A 16,279-nucleotide genomic window follows, 5' to 3' on the forward strand; every position below is an offset into this window, starting at 1 on the left:
AATTAAACATTACAGTTGCTTCCTTCAGCAAAACTAGGCTGAGACCACTTTAACTGAACGAGCAAACGCTCAGTAGCTTGACAGGCAGATACATGTAAACATGTAAAATCACATTTGTAAATAAAACACTTTGAAAACGTACACTTTAAACTTCATATTTATTAAAACCCAACAGTTGCCACAGACCCAGATATTTTGCGGTACACCACAGATACTCAACCATGTGCGCACACAGCATTGATGTAGAGCAGTCTTATTGCATTATGCTTTCAGTTTATTATTAGTTTTATGCATTTTTTTTAAACAAAAAGAATCAACATGCACCATGTAGCCACTAATCATTCAGACTGTTGAAACGACCCCTTGCTGGAGAAGATGGAATGACTTGAGCAGTGACTGGGAAATATAATGGAAGAGCACAGCCAGCTTAGTCAAGGTCCATGTCTGGTTTGGAGTCGGTGGCTTCTGCTCCATCTGCTGGCGCTTTCCCGTTGTCCCCAGCCTCAGCTTCAGTGTTCTCCTGTCCATTGACTGGTCCGTTCTGTTCTGCTGGTTTGTCGTCTTTTGGCAGCTCCACTTTTGGCTTGGGTTTGGTCACAATGGGATTGCAGGCTGAGAACAGCTCCTGAGGAACAGCACGTAGTTGGCTCATTAATCATTTACTATAATCTGAGCTGAAAATCAACCAATCAATCAATAAAGTGGACAGTTCAATCAAGCATGCTAGTGAATGAACTGAAAAAAAGGATGTCAAACAATAGTACTGACAGCACGAGCTTTTATTCACTGTTCACCAGCACTGAGTAAAATATCCCATTAACCTGTCTCGAGGCAGGAGTGGGTAGGAAAATGAATGTCAGTACAAAGATATAGCTCAAGAAAACGCTTTGATGGTAAGAATCAGGCCATTAGGTAATGACTCACCCTTGTTTTTGCTGTAATCTCTGCAGCTTTCACCACTGGGTCCACATTTAGACTCTGCTTGCTCTGCTGATTCATTTTGCTGTTCATCCATATCATGACATCACTCACCATCTTATCAACTTTCTGCACTTCTACCTCATCCAAATGGTCATACTGCTCCTCCTTCAGTTCAGATGGTACAAAACCATTAGATAATTCATAGACGGATACAAATGTTTACGCAACCCGATACAAAGTACTCAACTTTTACCTTTATTTTGAAGGCTTCCACAATCTTCATGTACTGCTGAAGCTGTTTTCCCAGGTCCTCAAAAGCTTTAGGTCGCTCCTCAGATTCTGTGTATCTGTCCTGAACGGGCTGACCCAGTTTCTACAAAAAAATTATAATATGCAAAAATATGCACATATGACTCAAACCTCATCCACAGCATAGCTGAGGTACAGCCCACAGTCTAGTCTCGCAGGGCATAACGAGAATACACATCTGAGAACAACTTCTTAAACCTTTGGTGCTGGATTGCTTCAAAATTTGTCACTATAAAAAAAAAGAGTGCACCCTCCCTCTAAATCCCAACCCAACCCCTCTGGTCTCTGCTCATTTAACATCCGGAATACAATAATAACGCAAACAAAACAAGCCAGCTAGTGAAACTATTGTTAGCTAACGTTTTTCTTGCAAATTAATGTTTCATTTACAGCCTTCAATTTAGTTTTGATAGAGGCGTGTTTGAAGCACAAAATCAATTTAAATGAGACCACATTAAAAAACTTTTTCCACTACCTAAGACAGTAACTCAAGTATCTGATATAAAGCTGAAGTGTAGTCTGATTTAACAGACCTGTTTTTGCCTTGCAAGAGGTACGATTTATGTAATGTAATGCGTTCTCCAGGTAATTGAACTTTTCAGGACGAATGTGCATTCCTACTAATTTTGATATTCTAGCATCTGAAAGAGTTTATGAACAGATGCACAAAAATTAACGTGAAAAGTTTTGATTACTCAAATAGCTCAAATAGGGAAATCCATAGGTTTTTATGCTGGATGTGCAATGGAGGCACCCTTTTCACCCTTTGCCAATGCTGTCAGAAATAAACAGTGCTCTCTATAAATATTGGCAAATATGAGAAAAACAGGCTGTAAAAAAATAAATAAATAAATAAAATTTTTTTGCTTATCTTTTTGATTTCATTCAAAATATTTACAAGAATCTATCACTTACTTAAAGTACAAATACAAAGAAAAAAAAAACTAATTATGAAATCAATGTTTTTTTTTTATCAATTATTGGCACATCTAGAAATTTTCAGAAGTGAAATCTAACTTCAGTATATTCTCATTCATAATTTATATTTTAAAGTTGAGCGATTACAAACACTTGGTCAGCCATGACTTCCCTCTTCACTGGGGTACAAATCTGAGGTGATACACAGGCCCCCAGTCATACATCTGTTTACAACTATTAATGACCAGTTAATGGTTTATTAGGCAAAGTTATGTGTCACCAAATCTCCAGGGATCGCAGATGGGAAATGGCAGACATTAGGTCCTGGGGTCAGAACGTCTCTCACATTAAAATCAGACACCAAGGTTGTCAGAAGAAAGACTCCTCTGTCGTGGACCAACAAACTCAAGTTCCTTCAAGAGTTCTATGTTCGGACGAGGCCAAAACAAAGCTTTCTGGCAGAAAACACCAGAGGTGAGTTGGGTCTGGACGCAAAGATAGCCACACAGAAAAGTACCTCATCTTCATGGTGAAGTATAGTGGTGGATCTGTGATGTGGGACTGTTTTTGTTCCAGTGGTCCAAGACATGTTGTTCAGGCATACGGTATGCGTGAACAAGTACAGTACATTAAGTACCAGCAAAATCTCACCGTGAGCCAGGAGGTTTAAGCTGGGCCGTAGTTTGGATCTTCCAGCAGGACAAAGCACACTTCAAAATCAATGACCACAGAATGAATGTTTTGCCAATGCCATCCCAGTCCTCTGACCTAAACCCCACAGAAAACCTGTGGGATGAGCTGAAGAGGAGAGCCCACAGTGTGCATGTCAGAATTTGAAGGATCTGGAAAGGTTCTGTATGGCGAAATGGCCTCAGATCACTCGCCTTCAGTCTCATTAAGCATTATAGGAGAAGACTCGGAGCTGTTATCTTTGCAAAGCAAGAATGCACAAAGCATTAAATAAGGGGAGTGCCAAAAACTATATTTATTTCATGATGAGATTTTATTTTTATTCTTCCAATCATTGTGCTTTAAATAAAGGTTAGATTAGTGTTAAGATTAGAAATAAAAGTTCAAAAGTATCAGCAATAAGGAATGTTTTTTGCAGCCTGTTTTGCTCATGTTCACTAGTGGTGTAAATATTTGTGGAGGGCACTGTAGGTTTGAAAGTTATAGTCAGCTTAAAAATTTCACACTCAACATTGTACCCACCCATATCTCTCATGGATGTCCTGCGGCATTCTTGTTATGAGATCACGTGTGGTCCCATGAGACAAATTTACCTTTAATTCAGTAAGTCGGTCAATATACACTTGTTTAGGTTGGTCCTCTCCATCTTCATACAGCCAATTTTCTGTGTCCTCCAGTTTTAATGAGAATGTGTCTCGGTCCTGTACCAAAGACAAAGATGAGAAGCTCCAGTGCATATTTATTTTAAGAGGTTAAATGAAGGTTGTAATTTGGTAAGTAGGCTCTTATTGAGAATGCCACCAGGTCAATACTCAAATGCTGAAAAACAGCTACTCTGAGCTTAAACGTTTCTGTAGACTCTGAACAAGACCAGAGCCGATATCATTTAGGAACTGTTCTTCTCAGTTTAAAAAAAAAAAAAAAACCAAAAACTTAAATTCAAGCAAATGGATAAACTGAATTGCTGCAAAAATACATGCAAATAACACGTTTTCATCAGCTTTGTCCATCAGAGAATAAAACTGTCTAAGAGGAGAAATATGGGATTAAATCTGCAGAGAAATCTTTAACATTGAGCAAACGTCTCGCTGCTGTTCTGCTTAATTTTGATGGTTAAATTTAAGAGCGCAGAGGCAGAACACACTGGAAAACAATGCATCAGGAAACGTTCATTATTAAACTCAGGTATTTTTTCCTTTAATAAGATATGTTTACATTTTAATGTCTTCATCAGTTTACTGCTACCTGCTGCCCCCTGTCAAGTGTCGTAGCTGATGGGCAAAAACGGGAACAGCTGTACAGTCATCACTTCATTCTATTCATATTTACTTGGTATATTTATTCGGTAAATTTGTTTCCATTATAATTGTATTTCTTTTTATATGCATTAATATGGATCCACTTCAAATAAGCGTGTAATCATTTATGCATATTTTGTCTATTTTATGAGATGCTGCTATTTTGTTTGTTTTTTTTTTTTTAATTGTAAAAATATACAGAGTATGCAAAATATGCATATAAATACCTAGCTAGTAAGATCATTATAAAATGGAATGTGCTCCTATATCAGCACATCTACACGGATTAGATTTATAAACACAGATCCCTGCATACCAAGATTAATTTAGGCTGGGTGGAGATCAAGATCACCCTTCAGATGTGATGGCAGTTCTGCAAGGTTTAAGCAAGTTTTACTGGTTAAAAATTTTTTTTTAATAAAATTATTGAATTATATTATATAAATTTAGTGGTAATGAACATGATTTGGTGGTAATGCATTGTCTGCAATGTTTACGTTTTAGTGGAAATAAACTGTTATACAAATAATTCAGGGCAGCACTTCAATAAATAGATTTTCACAGCTGACCTCAGTTGTGGTGTTTCAGATTAGTGATTAGTGCACTCCAGATGACTGTGTCTGATGCAAAGTGTTACAGTGACATCAGCCTGGTACTCACACTTTCAGTGATGAACTTCTCAAACATCCCGTGCAGTTTGTCCCTCATATCATACACATACTCCTCCACATTGTTCTTGGCATCGTTTCGTTCCTTTTCAAGTTTGTCCTGCATGATCATCTTACCCTGTGGGGTAAATAAAGCACTGCATGTAGATTCAATACCAGAAAGACAAAAAGATCCCACACCCCTTAAAAGCGAGACAGAAGCCATACCTCGTTTTCCACAAAGAGATTCAGCATTTCAATCGCCAGCTGCCACTGTGGATTGTTTTCAATTGGCAGGTCCAAGACTTTTGTCTTCACTTTAGGCTTTTTAGCTTGTGGAGGCTGATCAGACTTCTTTTCTTGTTTACCATCTTCTGATGTCTGAATAAAGTGTAAACCACAGAGAAAGCCAGTCAGCACATGACAGCAACAATACACTGCAGGTTGTTAGAAAAGACCCTGGCTGGGTCCTCTTTGTCCTGAATGTGAGAAGAATGTGCATCAGTGATGTCAAAATACCTCCATTTCTTCCGTTTCTGATTTTTTATCTCCATTGTCCTTCTGTCCATCATCCTGATTCTTCTGTTCATCTTCATCCATCTGCATTTTGTTCTGAAACACAGCAAGACCGTTTAAATCACACTGGGTGAAACCCCAGTTCAGTTTTAATCTGAATATGTGACTATCGCAACAATAGATACTATTCTATGACGTCTCCCTTGAACAGACTACGGCATTTATAAACAAAGCTAAATCAGCTACAATACTAGCCCATCGGATGAATGCCTGTAAAACTCACCCTATAGTCATGTTCTTATTTGGTGTGACAGTGTTTATATTCCTACTTATATTGACTGTAACCTTGACTGTACTTATCCATGTTTGTCTGCAGTGAACAGCAATGCAAGTTATACATATCTGTTAAAAGCTAATAAAAATATTCATCACAAATAAAGTGCTTTTCATAGTGTTGGTGATATAAATCAGACATCTAAAGCATTTAATGATGACTCTAAAGGCTACGTAACAAGACATTATCTCATGAAGTAGTTATCAATACACTACCTGATGCCGGATACATTGTTTTGCAATAGTTTTGAGACTAAAAATGGTTTTGGCCTAAAATGCATAGGTACAGGAAGTGTGGTAATGGAAAAACAGTACTTAAAGAAAATGTATGCTTTTAGATTTGGCACTTTTTTAAAACCATTACTAACGTTTATCTATAATGCACAATTTCACATCACAAATGGCTTTGTTCACATCTCAACAATTGAATTTCTGAAAACAAATGAATAGATAGGTGGAACTCCCTTTAAGAAATACAAATATGTTACAGCTTAAATTTCCCATCACTAAGAAAATGTAACTCTGCATTCTAAACTAACTTTAATTTGTTGTCTGTATATATTTCAAGGTGAGGTAATGCTTAATGGAGGAAAATTCCACTGAAGGTCACTCAGTGCAATAGTACATCTATGCAAGTTCACTGGTACACTGTACCTCGTCTTCCTTCTCTGTGGTCTGTGCTGCAGTCTGCTCAGTGTCCATAGGCTCCTCTCCCTCCTCAGACTTCTGCATCTCTACTAGTGAGGCACTGGACACACTAAAGATTCCATGGATGTTAATTCGCACTTTGACTTTAACTTTTGAACTCTCGCCCGTGGCCTGGGGGACCACCTTCTGGATCATGTACTGTCCTAGTAAACAGAGGTGAAATATACCATGTTAGACAAACACAGGACAAATCGTTACCAAAAATAAAGGTGAATTTTGCAAATAACACATGCCTATTGTGGGATCTGGGTAAAGTAGTTCTTTAGGGTTGTTGTAGTAGGCCTCCAGTGAGAAAGGTTCTTTCCGGTAGAAGGTTAGCACTTTGGAAAATGGAGCTGCATGGTTCTTGGGGAACACCTCGCAGTCACTAAAATTGACAAATCAAAGATTTTTTTAATTACATTGACGAAAACTTTGAAATTCAATGCAATGAATTATGGGAAGACAAACAGTAGATACCTTACTCCATCCTCTGCTGCCGAGTTCCATTTCAGAGAGATTGGGTAAGGAACTACATCCGTTATGGAAAACTCACGGACTTTAAAGGCAGGAGACAAGATTGCACACTGCAGAAATGTGAAAACAAAATGCTGAGCAAGCTATAATCGTATGGAGATGCTCCAGAACAGATTACAGTTTTACCCTACTTTAACTACTCCCACTAGTACAAAAGTTCATAGTATTTCATGGTTCTCTAAACTGGCACTCTGTAAATGTTCCCACTTATGTTAAATATGCTATTAAAAGACTATCTTAAGCATATAATGTTGTTCAAGCAATGCTTCAAAGGAAACTGCAGGATGCTGACGGCAAACAGACCTGAAGGGCACATCCTCTGGCCACGGCCTCATCTGCATTCAGGGTCATGCTCAGTTCCTTCCCAAAGAATTTGCTGATTCGCTCCTTAACTGCTGGTATTCTGGATGCACCTCCCACAATTTCTACAGCGTAAATGTCTTCACTCTTCAGATCTGTTAGGAGTGCGACAGAAATACATTGTGAAGTCAGACCAATGTACACAAACACACACACACACACACACACACACACACACACACACACACACACACACACACACACACACACACACACACACACACATATATATATATATATAGCTGCTGTCAGAACAAACCCTTGTATCTCCAAAATGATAAGTTCACAGGAGAAGCAAAAAACATGCTTTATTTTTTAATATAAGCCAATGGAACCACAATGTTATCGAAGTAATTGTGGGCCGTTTCTTTTGACCCATTCATCATGAAATTAACAGTGTAAAGGTCAACAGGCATTTTCGAAATATCTCAAACTATAAAAGATGCATCGACACAGCCTATGTATAGGTACTCTCCTAATCTCCTGAGCTCCTTTCACGTTTGCCTTTTTTATTATTACTCTATATTCCATGTTTTATTTAACGTACTGTGTTTATTTGACTTTTTCCTTAGCTCAGTATTTGTTAAGTCTAGATGTCATCTGGGCTACATGTCATGCAGGTGTGCACTCACCAAGAAACATTCCTTGTATATGTAACATACTTGGTGAAATAAATTCTGATTCTAATAACATGCTCTTTCATTCATACTCAACCTTATAGAAAGACACCAACATTCAATACCAGCTGACACTATGTGAGGTAAGCCTAGTTAGTATACACTACTGTGCTAATGAGAAAATGACTTGAGCTGCCAGTGAACAAGGATATGCTCACACAGCGAAGTGCTGCTTGACAGCGCTGCAGTCAGGCACAAAGCTGTCGGTCACTTCAATTACTCCCAACAGGAATACACAGTGCTATCATTTTGAATACACAGCTTCATTTGAAATTGTTCAAGGAGAGAGCTGTCTGTAGGGGCTACATTTCATGGAGCATGGACCAAGCGTTTTCATACAGTGTGAATGACAGGATTTGTCTGAACGTGTACGGTGTGAGTCCCCAAAGAGCAAGATTTCTAAAATCGCAGTGTATGTTGGGCTTTAGAGGACATTCAACTACAGCTCAACCAGCCAAAGACTTCAACAGCACAAAACGTGAGCTCTTTGAATGCATTAGCCTTGAAGGTAATTGAACCACATACTGATAAACAGATTCCAAATACTCACTTGCTTGTTCCATTATACTGCGCAGGGGAGGCTCTACTCTAGCCAGAATGTCAACACACATCTCTTCAAATTGACCTCTGTAAGAACACAATGAGGAGATAGCTTTACATGGCATTCAGATACGCTACACAAAACAGTGAATATTCAGTAAAGCTCCCTTCTACTATAAAACAGCCTCTCTGAAAAACCTTCTGTTCTGTGTACTGTACATTTAAACTTATGTTAAAAATCTGGAGGTTGGAGAACTCCAACAAAGATGTTCCTTTAGAACATCTAGAGTAGATACAGAAGCAATACACTGTTAGAAATAAACTTACTATGCAGGTACATGATTCATTCATCAAAGTACAAACAATGTAAGTGTACCCTCAAAAGGTACAACAGTGGTTTTAAGGTCAATGAGTTACATGAGTTTTTCTTAGTGGAAAAGTAGATATTTGTACCTTTTCATAACCGAATGTTTTAAAACAGAATGGTAAAATAAAAGCCTGGAGGTGAGACGGGTTGTGTGGAGTCAGTACAGCTTAAAAAATATCATTATGGTACAATTATGTTCCCTGACTAAAGGTACTGGGACGTACCCTTGAGGGTATCACCACAGTGACAAGAGGGGTACTGCTCGAGTGACGGTATCATACCTTTTTTTCTGAGAGTGTACAGTAAAACAGGTTTCTCTGTTTACTTTCAACAATTCTAGTCAATTCATTTCCCTCAATAAAAAAATCTTAATATTCAAAATCACATTGTGTATCTCCAATATTTCCAGCTTTTTAATTGGCTATGTTACCTGTTAAGCTTTCCAGTAACATCAATGTCATTCATGAAGCACTCAATATTAAGGGGCAGATCAGATGAATTGGCACTCATGAGTTTTTTGAGCTTCTCGCACTCCTGATAAAGACGAACCAGAGCCCTAGGCTTAGATTTCACATCCAACTTGTACTTCTTCCCAAACTCCTCACAGAAATGGTTTACGAGGACCTCGTCAAAGTCCTTTCCTCCCAAATGTGGGTCAAAGGCTGTAGCAAGAACCTATTTAGACAAAAAAAAAAATGTCCCATCACTTTAATTTACATTTCCCATGCACAAGTATTTGGCTTACATCAAGCCTGTTCTGAGTGAATTTTGATTTAAGTACACACCTTGAGCTTGCCTTTGTTGAAGGCACAGACAGAGACCTGGTAGCCTGAATGGCCAACGTCCACAAAAGCCACTGTCCTGGGCTTCTCCTCAGGGGCTGGGAGGTCCTGTTTGTAAATCCCATATGCTAGAGCCACTGCAGAGATTAAAACAATAATGAAGAAAAAAAAAAAACATTCAGTTCACTATGATCGCAAAGTCTCAGTTTTTTTGGGACACTGGAGTCACTTACCCATCCTCAGCAGTATATCACATCAGTATATGTAGCCTAACATTTACCATTATGAAAAACGTTTGCGCAATTTTTTTTTGCACAAAAAAAAAAAAAACAATTAATGAAATTGAATTTTTATTTATTTATTGCATAGCTAATAATTAGTCCTTTTATTTTATAATTTTGTTTATCAATGTTCTGATGATGTCTGCCACAACTGCTAAGGCAATATAAAACCTGTTAGGAGTTTTATTCAGTCTCCAGGTGAGTGTGGTCACCTTTAAGCTCTGGTTGGGTTTTAACTGTAAGTAGTAGTGGTAGTGAAGGTTGGGTTGCGTCTGACTCACAATCACATACTCACAGTGAGTAACATGCAGCAGACTGGGGCTCAATTCCCAGCTCAGGCAAACAAATTACACCAATATGACTCTTTTAGCAAGACTTCTAACACTACATTTGCCTACATCTGTTTCAGAGTCGTTAGCTTTCACAATCATGTTTACATCACAACAAACAATGTAAACTGGGTGCTTTTTCATCCATTAGGCTGAGATAAATACATGTAATGGTCTTAAGAATTGTGAGTGTCGCTATAACACCATTAGAGGGCAGCAGTGAGTAATATTTGTTTATTTGAACTCATCAACCAAACTGTCCATTTTAGTTATAATGAACATAGACAAGTAAATTGGAAATCATACTTATTTATATGGCAATTCATCCATGGCTAAAATTTAATCACTGAGACAAGCCGATCAGGTAGAATGTTTTCAGGTCAAAATTCCTGGTTAAAGCCCTAAGATACACTAAAACAGACAATGAGACGTTCAGTGCCAGAGTTACAACTCATATTGAACTGTGAGAGGCTCTACCTGCAGTAGTTTCATTCATGAGTCGCAAACAGTTGAGTCCAGCGATCTGAGCTGCATCCAAAACCGACCTCCTCTCAGCATCCGTGTAGTAGCAAGGAACCTTAGAAACATTAGACATGCTTAACTGTATCATAGCTGCGTATTAACCATCTCTTTTAACCTTCAACAATCAATACATCTCCAAAAATGTCAAGATGACTAATAATGAAGGAAACTAGTGAAGACCAGACTGCATGAGCTCACTCAGATAATAGTCCCCAAGAGTTTTCTGAGACTGTTAGCAAAATGTACATTTCCAGGTGTAGTTATCCACTAAATATAACTGGCGGGTAAAAAAAATAAGCACAAGAACAAAAGAACTCACAGATATAACACAATCCGCCACAGGCTTTTTCAGAGCACTCTCAGCCGTCTCTTTCAGCTTGGTGAGAAGCATTGCGGTGACTTGTTCAATGCTGAACACCTTCTCCTCCTCCATGTACGTAACCTGACAAAAACGTCAGAGAATGGTATTAAAAAAGAGAGGATAAAAATACAACTGTTGAACGACAGGGAGATGATAACATCATTCGAGAATTCCAACTGGAATGGGTTCACAGGAGAAACGCTGCTACGTCGACTGATTCATGTATCGCTGGCAGCCTACAAAGCACTGCCCATCTGTTGACATGTGCTAAACCAGCCCAGTGATACGCATTCTGACAACACTGCGTTTGTGCTCCACACAATCATTACTTCCTTAGCTCTAGTCTAGAGATTCACGCTTGATTTGCCTAAGCAAGAACATGACGCTTCATACACATATTTACATAACTCAGAGTAAGACACTGACTAAGACACTTTCATGGGAGTTAATCCTTCATTTGCAGTGCCCAGAAAATATGGCAGATGACTTTCAGCTGTTCATGTTGTGCCACTGTACTGATCCAATGGGCTAGCCTATGCAGCGTTGCAGTTAGTGCTGAACGATTAAGCTTTTTATATCGAAATCACAATCTGAACTTTCAAACCACAAGAGCTGCAGTTTTAATTTTATCCCACATTAAACTCATTAAAACAGCAGAGAATAATCAGAGAATTTTAAATTAAGAACACAACTTGTGAACTGGCAACCGAGTACACGACATTCAGCAATTATGAAAACAATTGTGAAAAAACAGAAGCTTAATTTATAGAAAATGATCAAATCTGAATAGGAATTGCAGCACTGGTCAGAAAAATCACCACTGCATATTGCATATAAGTCACTTAAGTAGACTTTGTGTAGATCCTGTTATACTGGCCTTCTTAAGGTGTTTCTGAGCATTATATAATAAGGACTTGTGTGTAAGCAACTGTACGATATCTGCCTTATCGCGGTTGTCAGAAGAAAACCTCGTATCTCCATTTTTGACAATTTTCAGATTTTGACATTATTTGAAAATACTTGGCACCCTTTACATTGTATGTAAATTTCATGGTGGACTAAAAGAAATGAACCAAAATGACTTGGAAAAAAGTCTGGTTCCATTGACTTACATTACACAAAATTAAAGCATGTTTTTTCCTTCTCCTGTACGGTCACCATTTCGGGCCGACAACAGTGTTACTCTAAAGCATCCAGTTTATCCCCTCAATGTTCCTCATATTCTCTGGCCATTGTGCACTTTTTACTGTTTCATCACCACTCACCTTGATTCCTGTTGTTCCGGTGGGCATTTGTGAAAGCTCGTAAACGAGGCTAGATTTCATACCCTGAACAAACGGGTCTGAGAAAGCTCGCCCATGGAACCGCTTGAATCCCTGGACGGTGTTCTGAGAATTAGTGACCACCTGTATTTCAACGAGGAAAAGAGAAATGTGCCATTCTTACTGGAACAATGTGGGGGCGTTTTTAAACAGCTGATGAAAGAATTTATATCAACCATATAAAAACAGAGAAACTAGACAACATAAACAAAGGAAATAACTCAAGACTGATTCGTAGATTGGAATTATTTCTCACACCTGGCTTTTTGCAGCTGCACCAATTGATCGATTCCGTGGTCCGAAAGACACACATGCTCTGAAAAATGGAGGCAAATTATACCAATAATTATTTACAAATCTGCTACATTAATGCAACAGTAATGACTGAATCTTTGAGTTTCTATGGATTGATGAAAGAAAAGACAGCAGGATTAGACTCACAGACGCTGTAAGTATAAAACACTGACATTTGGGTGACACTTCGGGTGAACAGCTGATTCTTTATACCAAGCTTGTTAAAGAAAAATTGAAACATTAAAACCAATGAGTTTCTATGGGAGGATGGACGAGCGAAATAAAGGAAAACAGACACAGAACTTTGACAATACGCAGACTTTGGTTCAGCTGTTGAATCTTTTTGAAAGAGCACAAGAGCCGTTTGATAAAATATATCCTGTGAGCTGCTGGAGGTTGACTGCTGAGGGAAATCACGTTGCACTCTTATGACGGATTCACTCTTATTGAAGTGGAGAACGCAAAACGCTTCCTGATCAGGGGTCTCCATCTCCTCGCAGTCTGAAGGGAGCCGTCTTCCGGTGACCGTCAGAAACTCTATGACCCCCTCTTTCAATTGATATGTGATTGGTTCCTAGGCAACTCAAGGTTGCAAAAAATATGGCGCCTTGAAATCCGAAGAATCTTCTTGAAACACCCTGGACTACCAAAAACTATAAATACAGTTATGATTATTCATCATTTCTCACACTGCACTGTACTAAATCCAATAAAACAGGACTAATTACATTCTCTTCGTAGAGACACGTACATCATTTATCACGATAACAAACACGATAACGATGGAGTACCGTCACACTGCCCACCCCTACAGAATATTTTAAAAGAATGTATCAAAAGCTGAATAAACAGATAAACAGAAAAGAAAAATTTCAATTTCAATTTCAATTACAAAACCAACAGGAACCAACAGGCAAACACAGCAGGGTAATGAAATGAAATGAAAATGAAATGAAATGGAAATTAAATGGAAATTAAAATGAAAAATGTGAAATGAACCTTTATTGTCATTACACATTGTACTTGTACATTTGCGCAACGAAATTGGTTTACAGCCCCCCCCCCCTCTTGGTGCAATAGAAATAGAAAGTTAAAATAGAAAAGTTTTAAAATATAAACAAATTAAATAACAGATTAGAGCTACGGTTAACTATACAGGCGTAAGCATAAATTAACTAAGCTCTCTAATGTGTCCTTGGGCCATTGTTAGAGAAGAAAATAGACGTGTCCAATCAAAGCAAGCGATATCAGGTCAGAACTGTTGCACATTATTTAAGAATATATGGACAAATTACTCATTAATAATGGTCTTATTAGCTTTATTAAAGCTAACTTGAAAACATCACCATGTTTATGTTGCCTCAATACTGTATGGAAGTGCGTTTCCAGACGCTGGAAAACTATATAGCCATTTAATAAGTCAAAATTAGACTTAGTATCTCAAAATTATAACTTAGTATCTCAATTATAACTTACCATTACCATAGTTATGACTTAGCATCTCATAATTATGATATTCTCTTAATAATCATTACCATTAATTATTATGACTTAAGTCATAATTCTGAACTAATAATTACATACTAGGGCATAATGATGGGTCTCATAATTATGAGCACATTCTCATGACTATGAGATAGTAAGTACAAGTAAAGAGATATTAAGTCATAACTCTGAGATACTAAGCCATAATTATGAGAACATTCTCATGACTATGAGATAGTAAGTACAAGTAAAGAGATATTAAGTCATAACTCTGAGATACTAAGCCATAATTATGAGAACATTCTCATGACTATGAGATAGTAAGTACAAGTAAAGAGATATTAAGTCATAGCTCTGAGATACTAAGCCATAATTATGAGAACATTCTCATGACTATGAGATAGTAAGTACAGGTAAGAGATATTAAGTCATAGCTCTGAGATACTAAGCCATAATTATGAGAACATTCTCATGACTATGAGATAGTAAGTACAGGTAAGAGATATTAAGTCATAGCTCTGAGATACTAAGCCATAATTATGACAAAACCTTATTGTTATGAATTACTGAATGGCTACAGCTTCGTTTTTCTCAAGTGGCAGAAAGAGGCTTCAGTAATGTCGCTTAGCATCGCTACAAGCAGAATAATCGTAGCGAGCTGCTGTCTGAGGCGAGCTAATCTGACGTTAGCAGGCTCAGCTAACTAACGGGGCAGGTGATCAGAAGCTTCTAGAAGCTCTCCAATCCTGCGGTTAGTCACGGAGCCCAGAGGCATCTACAGCAGCATCTGCCATCCGCCTCCAGGAGGTGGACAAGCCGAAAAAGACTGCGGTCGCCTCTGCATTCAGGACCTTCACAGACAGGCTCTGCCACGAGGCTGCTATTCGCCAGTTCCTTGTTCGAATTTGCCCGTTCCACCTTAAATGGAGCGACAGTTAAATTCTGGAGCCAGAGCCGCTAGAACGCTGCTGCAGCATCATTTAAGGTGGAACGGGGAAATTCGAACAAGGAGCTGGTGAACAGGCTTGGTCCGCCCATCCATGTTCACTCCGCAGAGCCTGTAGCACCTTTACGGTGCTCGTCGGTCACAGAAAAGCGCGGATGAAGGCCGCGGTGGCCTCTGGTGTGTGTGTGTGTAACGTAAATGAACGAGTGCGTCTGTGACTTACGGCGTGCACCGGTCGCTGTATTCATTCGCTACCGTCTCAATCCCTCCAGCTCGGGCGACTGCAATGTAGCAGTTCATAAAACCAACGTCGAACCCGACCACGGACATCTTTAAAACGATAAAAACCGAGCCGCTGTGAGATTAACGCGTTTACACGGCTCTATTCATCGTCCCGCCCCGGCTGGCTGCTGTGATGAGGGCGCGCTGTGTGTGGCTGTGGAGGAGCCGGTCGGCTGTAAAACCACAACCGGTTAAAGGGAGGGACCAGCGGAGAGAAAAAAGGTCCAACCAGAAGCGCACGTTTACTGATACAGGCGCTGCGAGCATCTAGCGAGCGCGCCGGTCCTCAGGACGGTTATGACAAAATAAAACAAGCTGTATTTGAGTTTGACTGATGTGGTTTGGTGACCCAAAGCTCATAGTCTGTGGGGTAAAATGACATAAAACACAGCAGCACATTTCCAGAACTTTCTATTAGCCAAACCTGCAGCATCAACAACATTATTTGCTCCTTAAACGCCACAGTTTTAAATCACATATCAGAAATGACTCGAGTCTCCTCGGTGGAGTATATATGTAGTATATATCACTGGTGGGCAGTAACTGAGTAAATGTAATTCGTTACTGTACTTAAGTAGTTTTTTCGTGTATCTGTAATTTACTGAAGATTTTCTATTCTGGACGACTTTTTACTTTTTACTCCACTACATTCTGAGAAATCTGTCGCTCCTTTTGGTTTCTGTGTGAATAAAAACGTAACATGTCAAAACAAAAGAAGCGCAAAGCCAGAGCACCATTCAGGGCACAGCGGTCACTTTGTTCTGAGCTTGTTTTGACCTGTTGGTCATACCGACCCAGTGCAGCACGCAGTTCAACATCAGTGCAGCAGCGTAAAAATTTGGGAGAGCCTGTTCAACATAAATGATGAACTAACC

General features: G+C 38.9%; 1 protein-coding gene across 1 annotated transcript; it reads right to left on the reverse strand.

The window, feature by feature from the left end:
• Positions 1-139: 139 nt before the first annotated feature.
• On the reverse strand, positions 140-15,582 carry hspa4b (heat shock protein 4b). The gene is made up of 19 exons (XM_017703805.2): positions 15,346-15,582; positions 12,656-12,713; positions 12,341-12,481; positions 11,034-11,156; positions 10,670-10,769; positions 9,586-9,719; positions 9,231-9,475; positions 8,444-8,520; positions 7,160-7,311; positions 6,800-6,906; positions 6,574-6,707; positions 6,287-6,483; positions 5,303-5,395; positions 5,012-5,164; positions 4,797-4,922; positions 3,432-3,539; positions 1,175-1,294; positions 925-1,086; positions 140-625 (listed from the first exon to the last, which is right to left on the reverse strand). Exons 1-19 carry the CDS (start codon positions 15,450-15,452, stop codon positions 428-430), a joined length of 2,535 nt encoding a protein of 844 aa, XP_017559294.1. The 5' UTR covers positions 15,453-15,582; the 3' UTR covers positions 140-427.
• Between the last annotated feature and the right edge of the window lie 697 nt (positions 15,583-16,279).

Source organism: Pygocentrus nattereri, chromosome 11 (assembly GCF_015220715.1).
Source record: "Pygocentrus nattereri isolate fPygNat1 chromosome 11, fPygNat1.pri, whole genome shotgun sequence".
In the NCBI taxonomy this organism is placed as follows: Eukaryota; Metazoa; Chordata; class Actinopteri; order Characiformes; family Serrasalmidae; genus Pygocentrus; species Pygocentrus nattereri.

Excerpts from the sequence above, each read along its gene's own strand:
- hspa4b (XM_017703805.2), bottom strand. The coding sequence starts at position 15,452 with ATGTCCGTGGTCGGGTTCGACGTTGGTTTTATGAACTGCTACATTGCA. Across the intron at positions 9,720-10,669 it reads CATGAATGAAACTACTGCAG|TGGCTCTAGCATATGGGATT; the intron begins GTAGAGCCTCTC and ends TAATCTCTGCAG. Across the intron at positions 1,295-3,431 it reads ACCGACTTACTGAATTAAAG|AAACTGGGTCAGCCCGTTCA; the intron begins GTAAATTTGTCT and ends ATTTTTTTGTAG.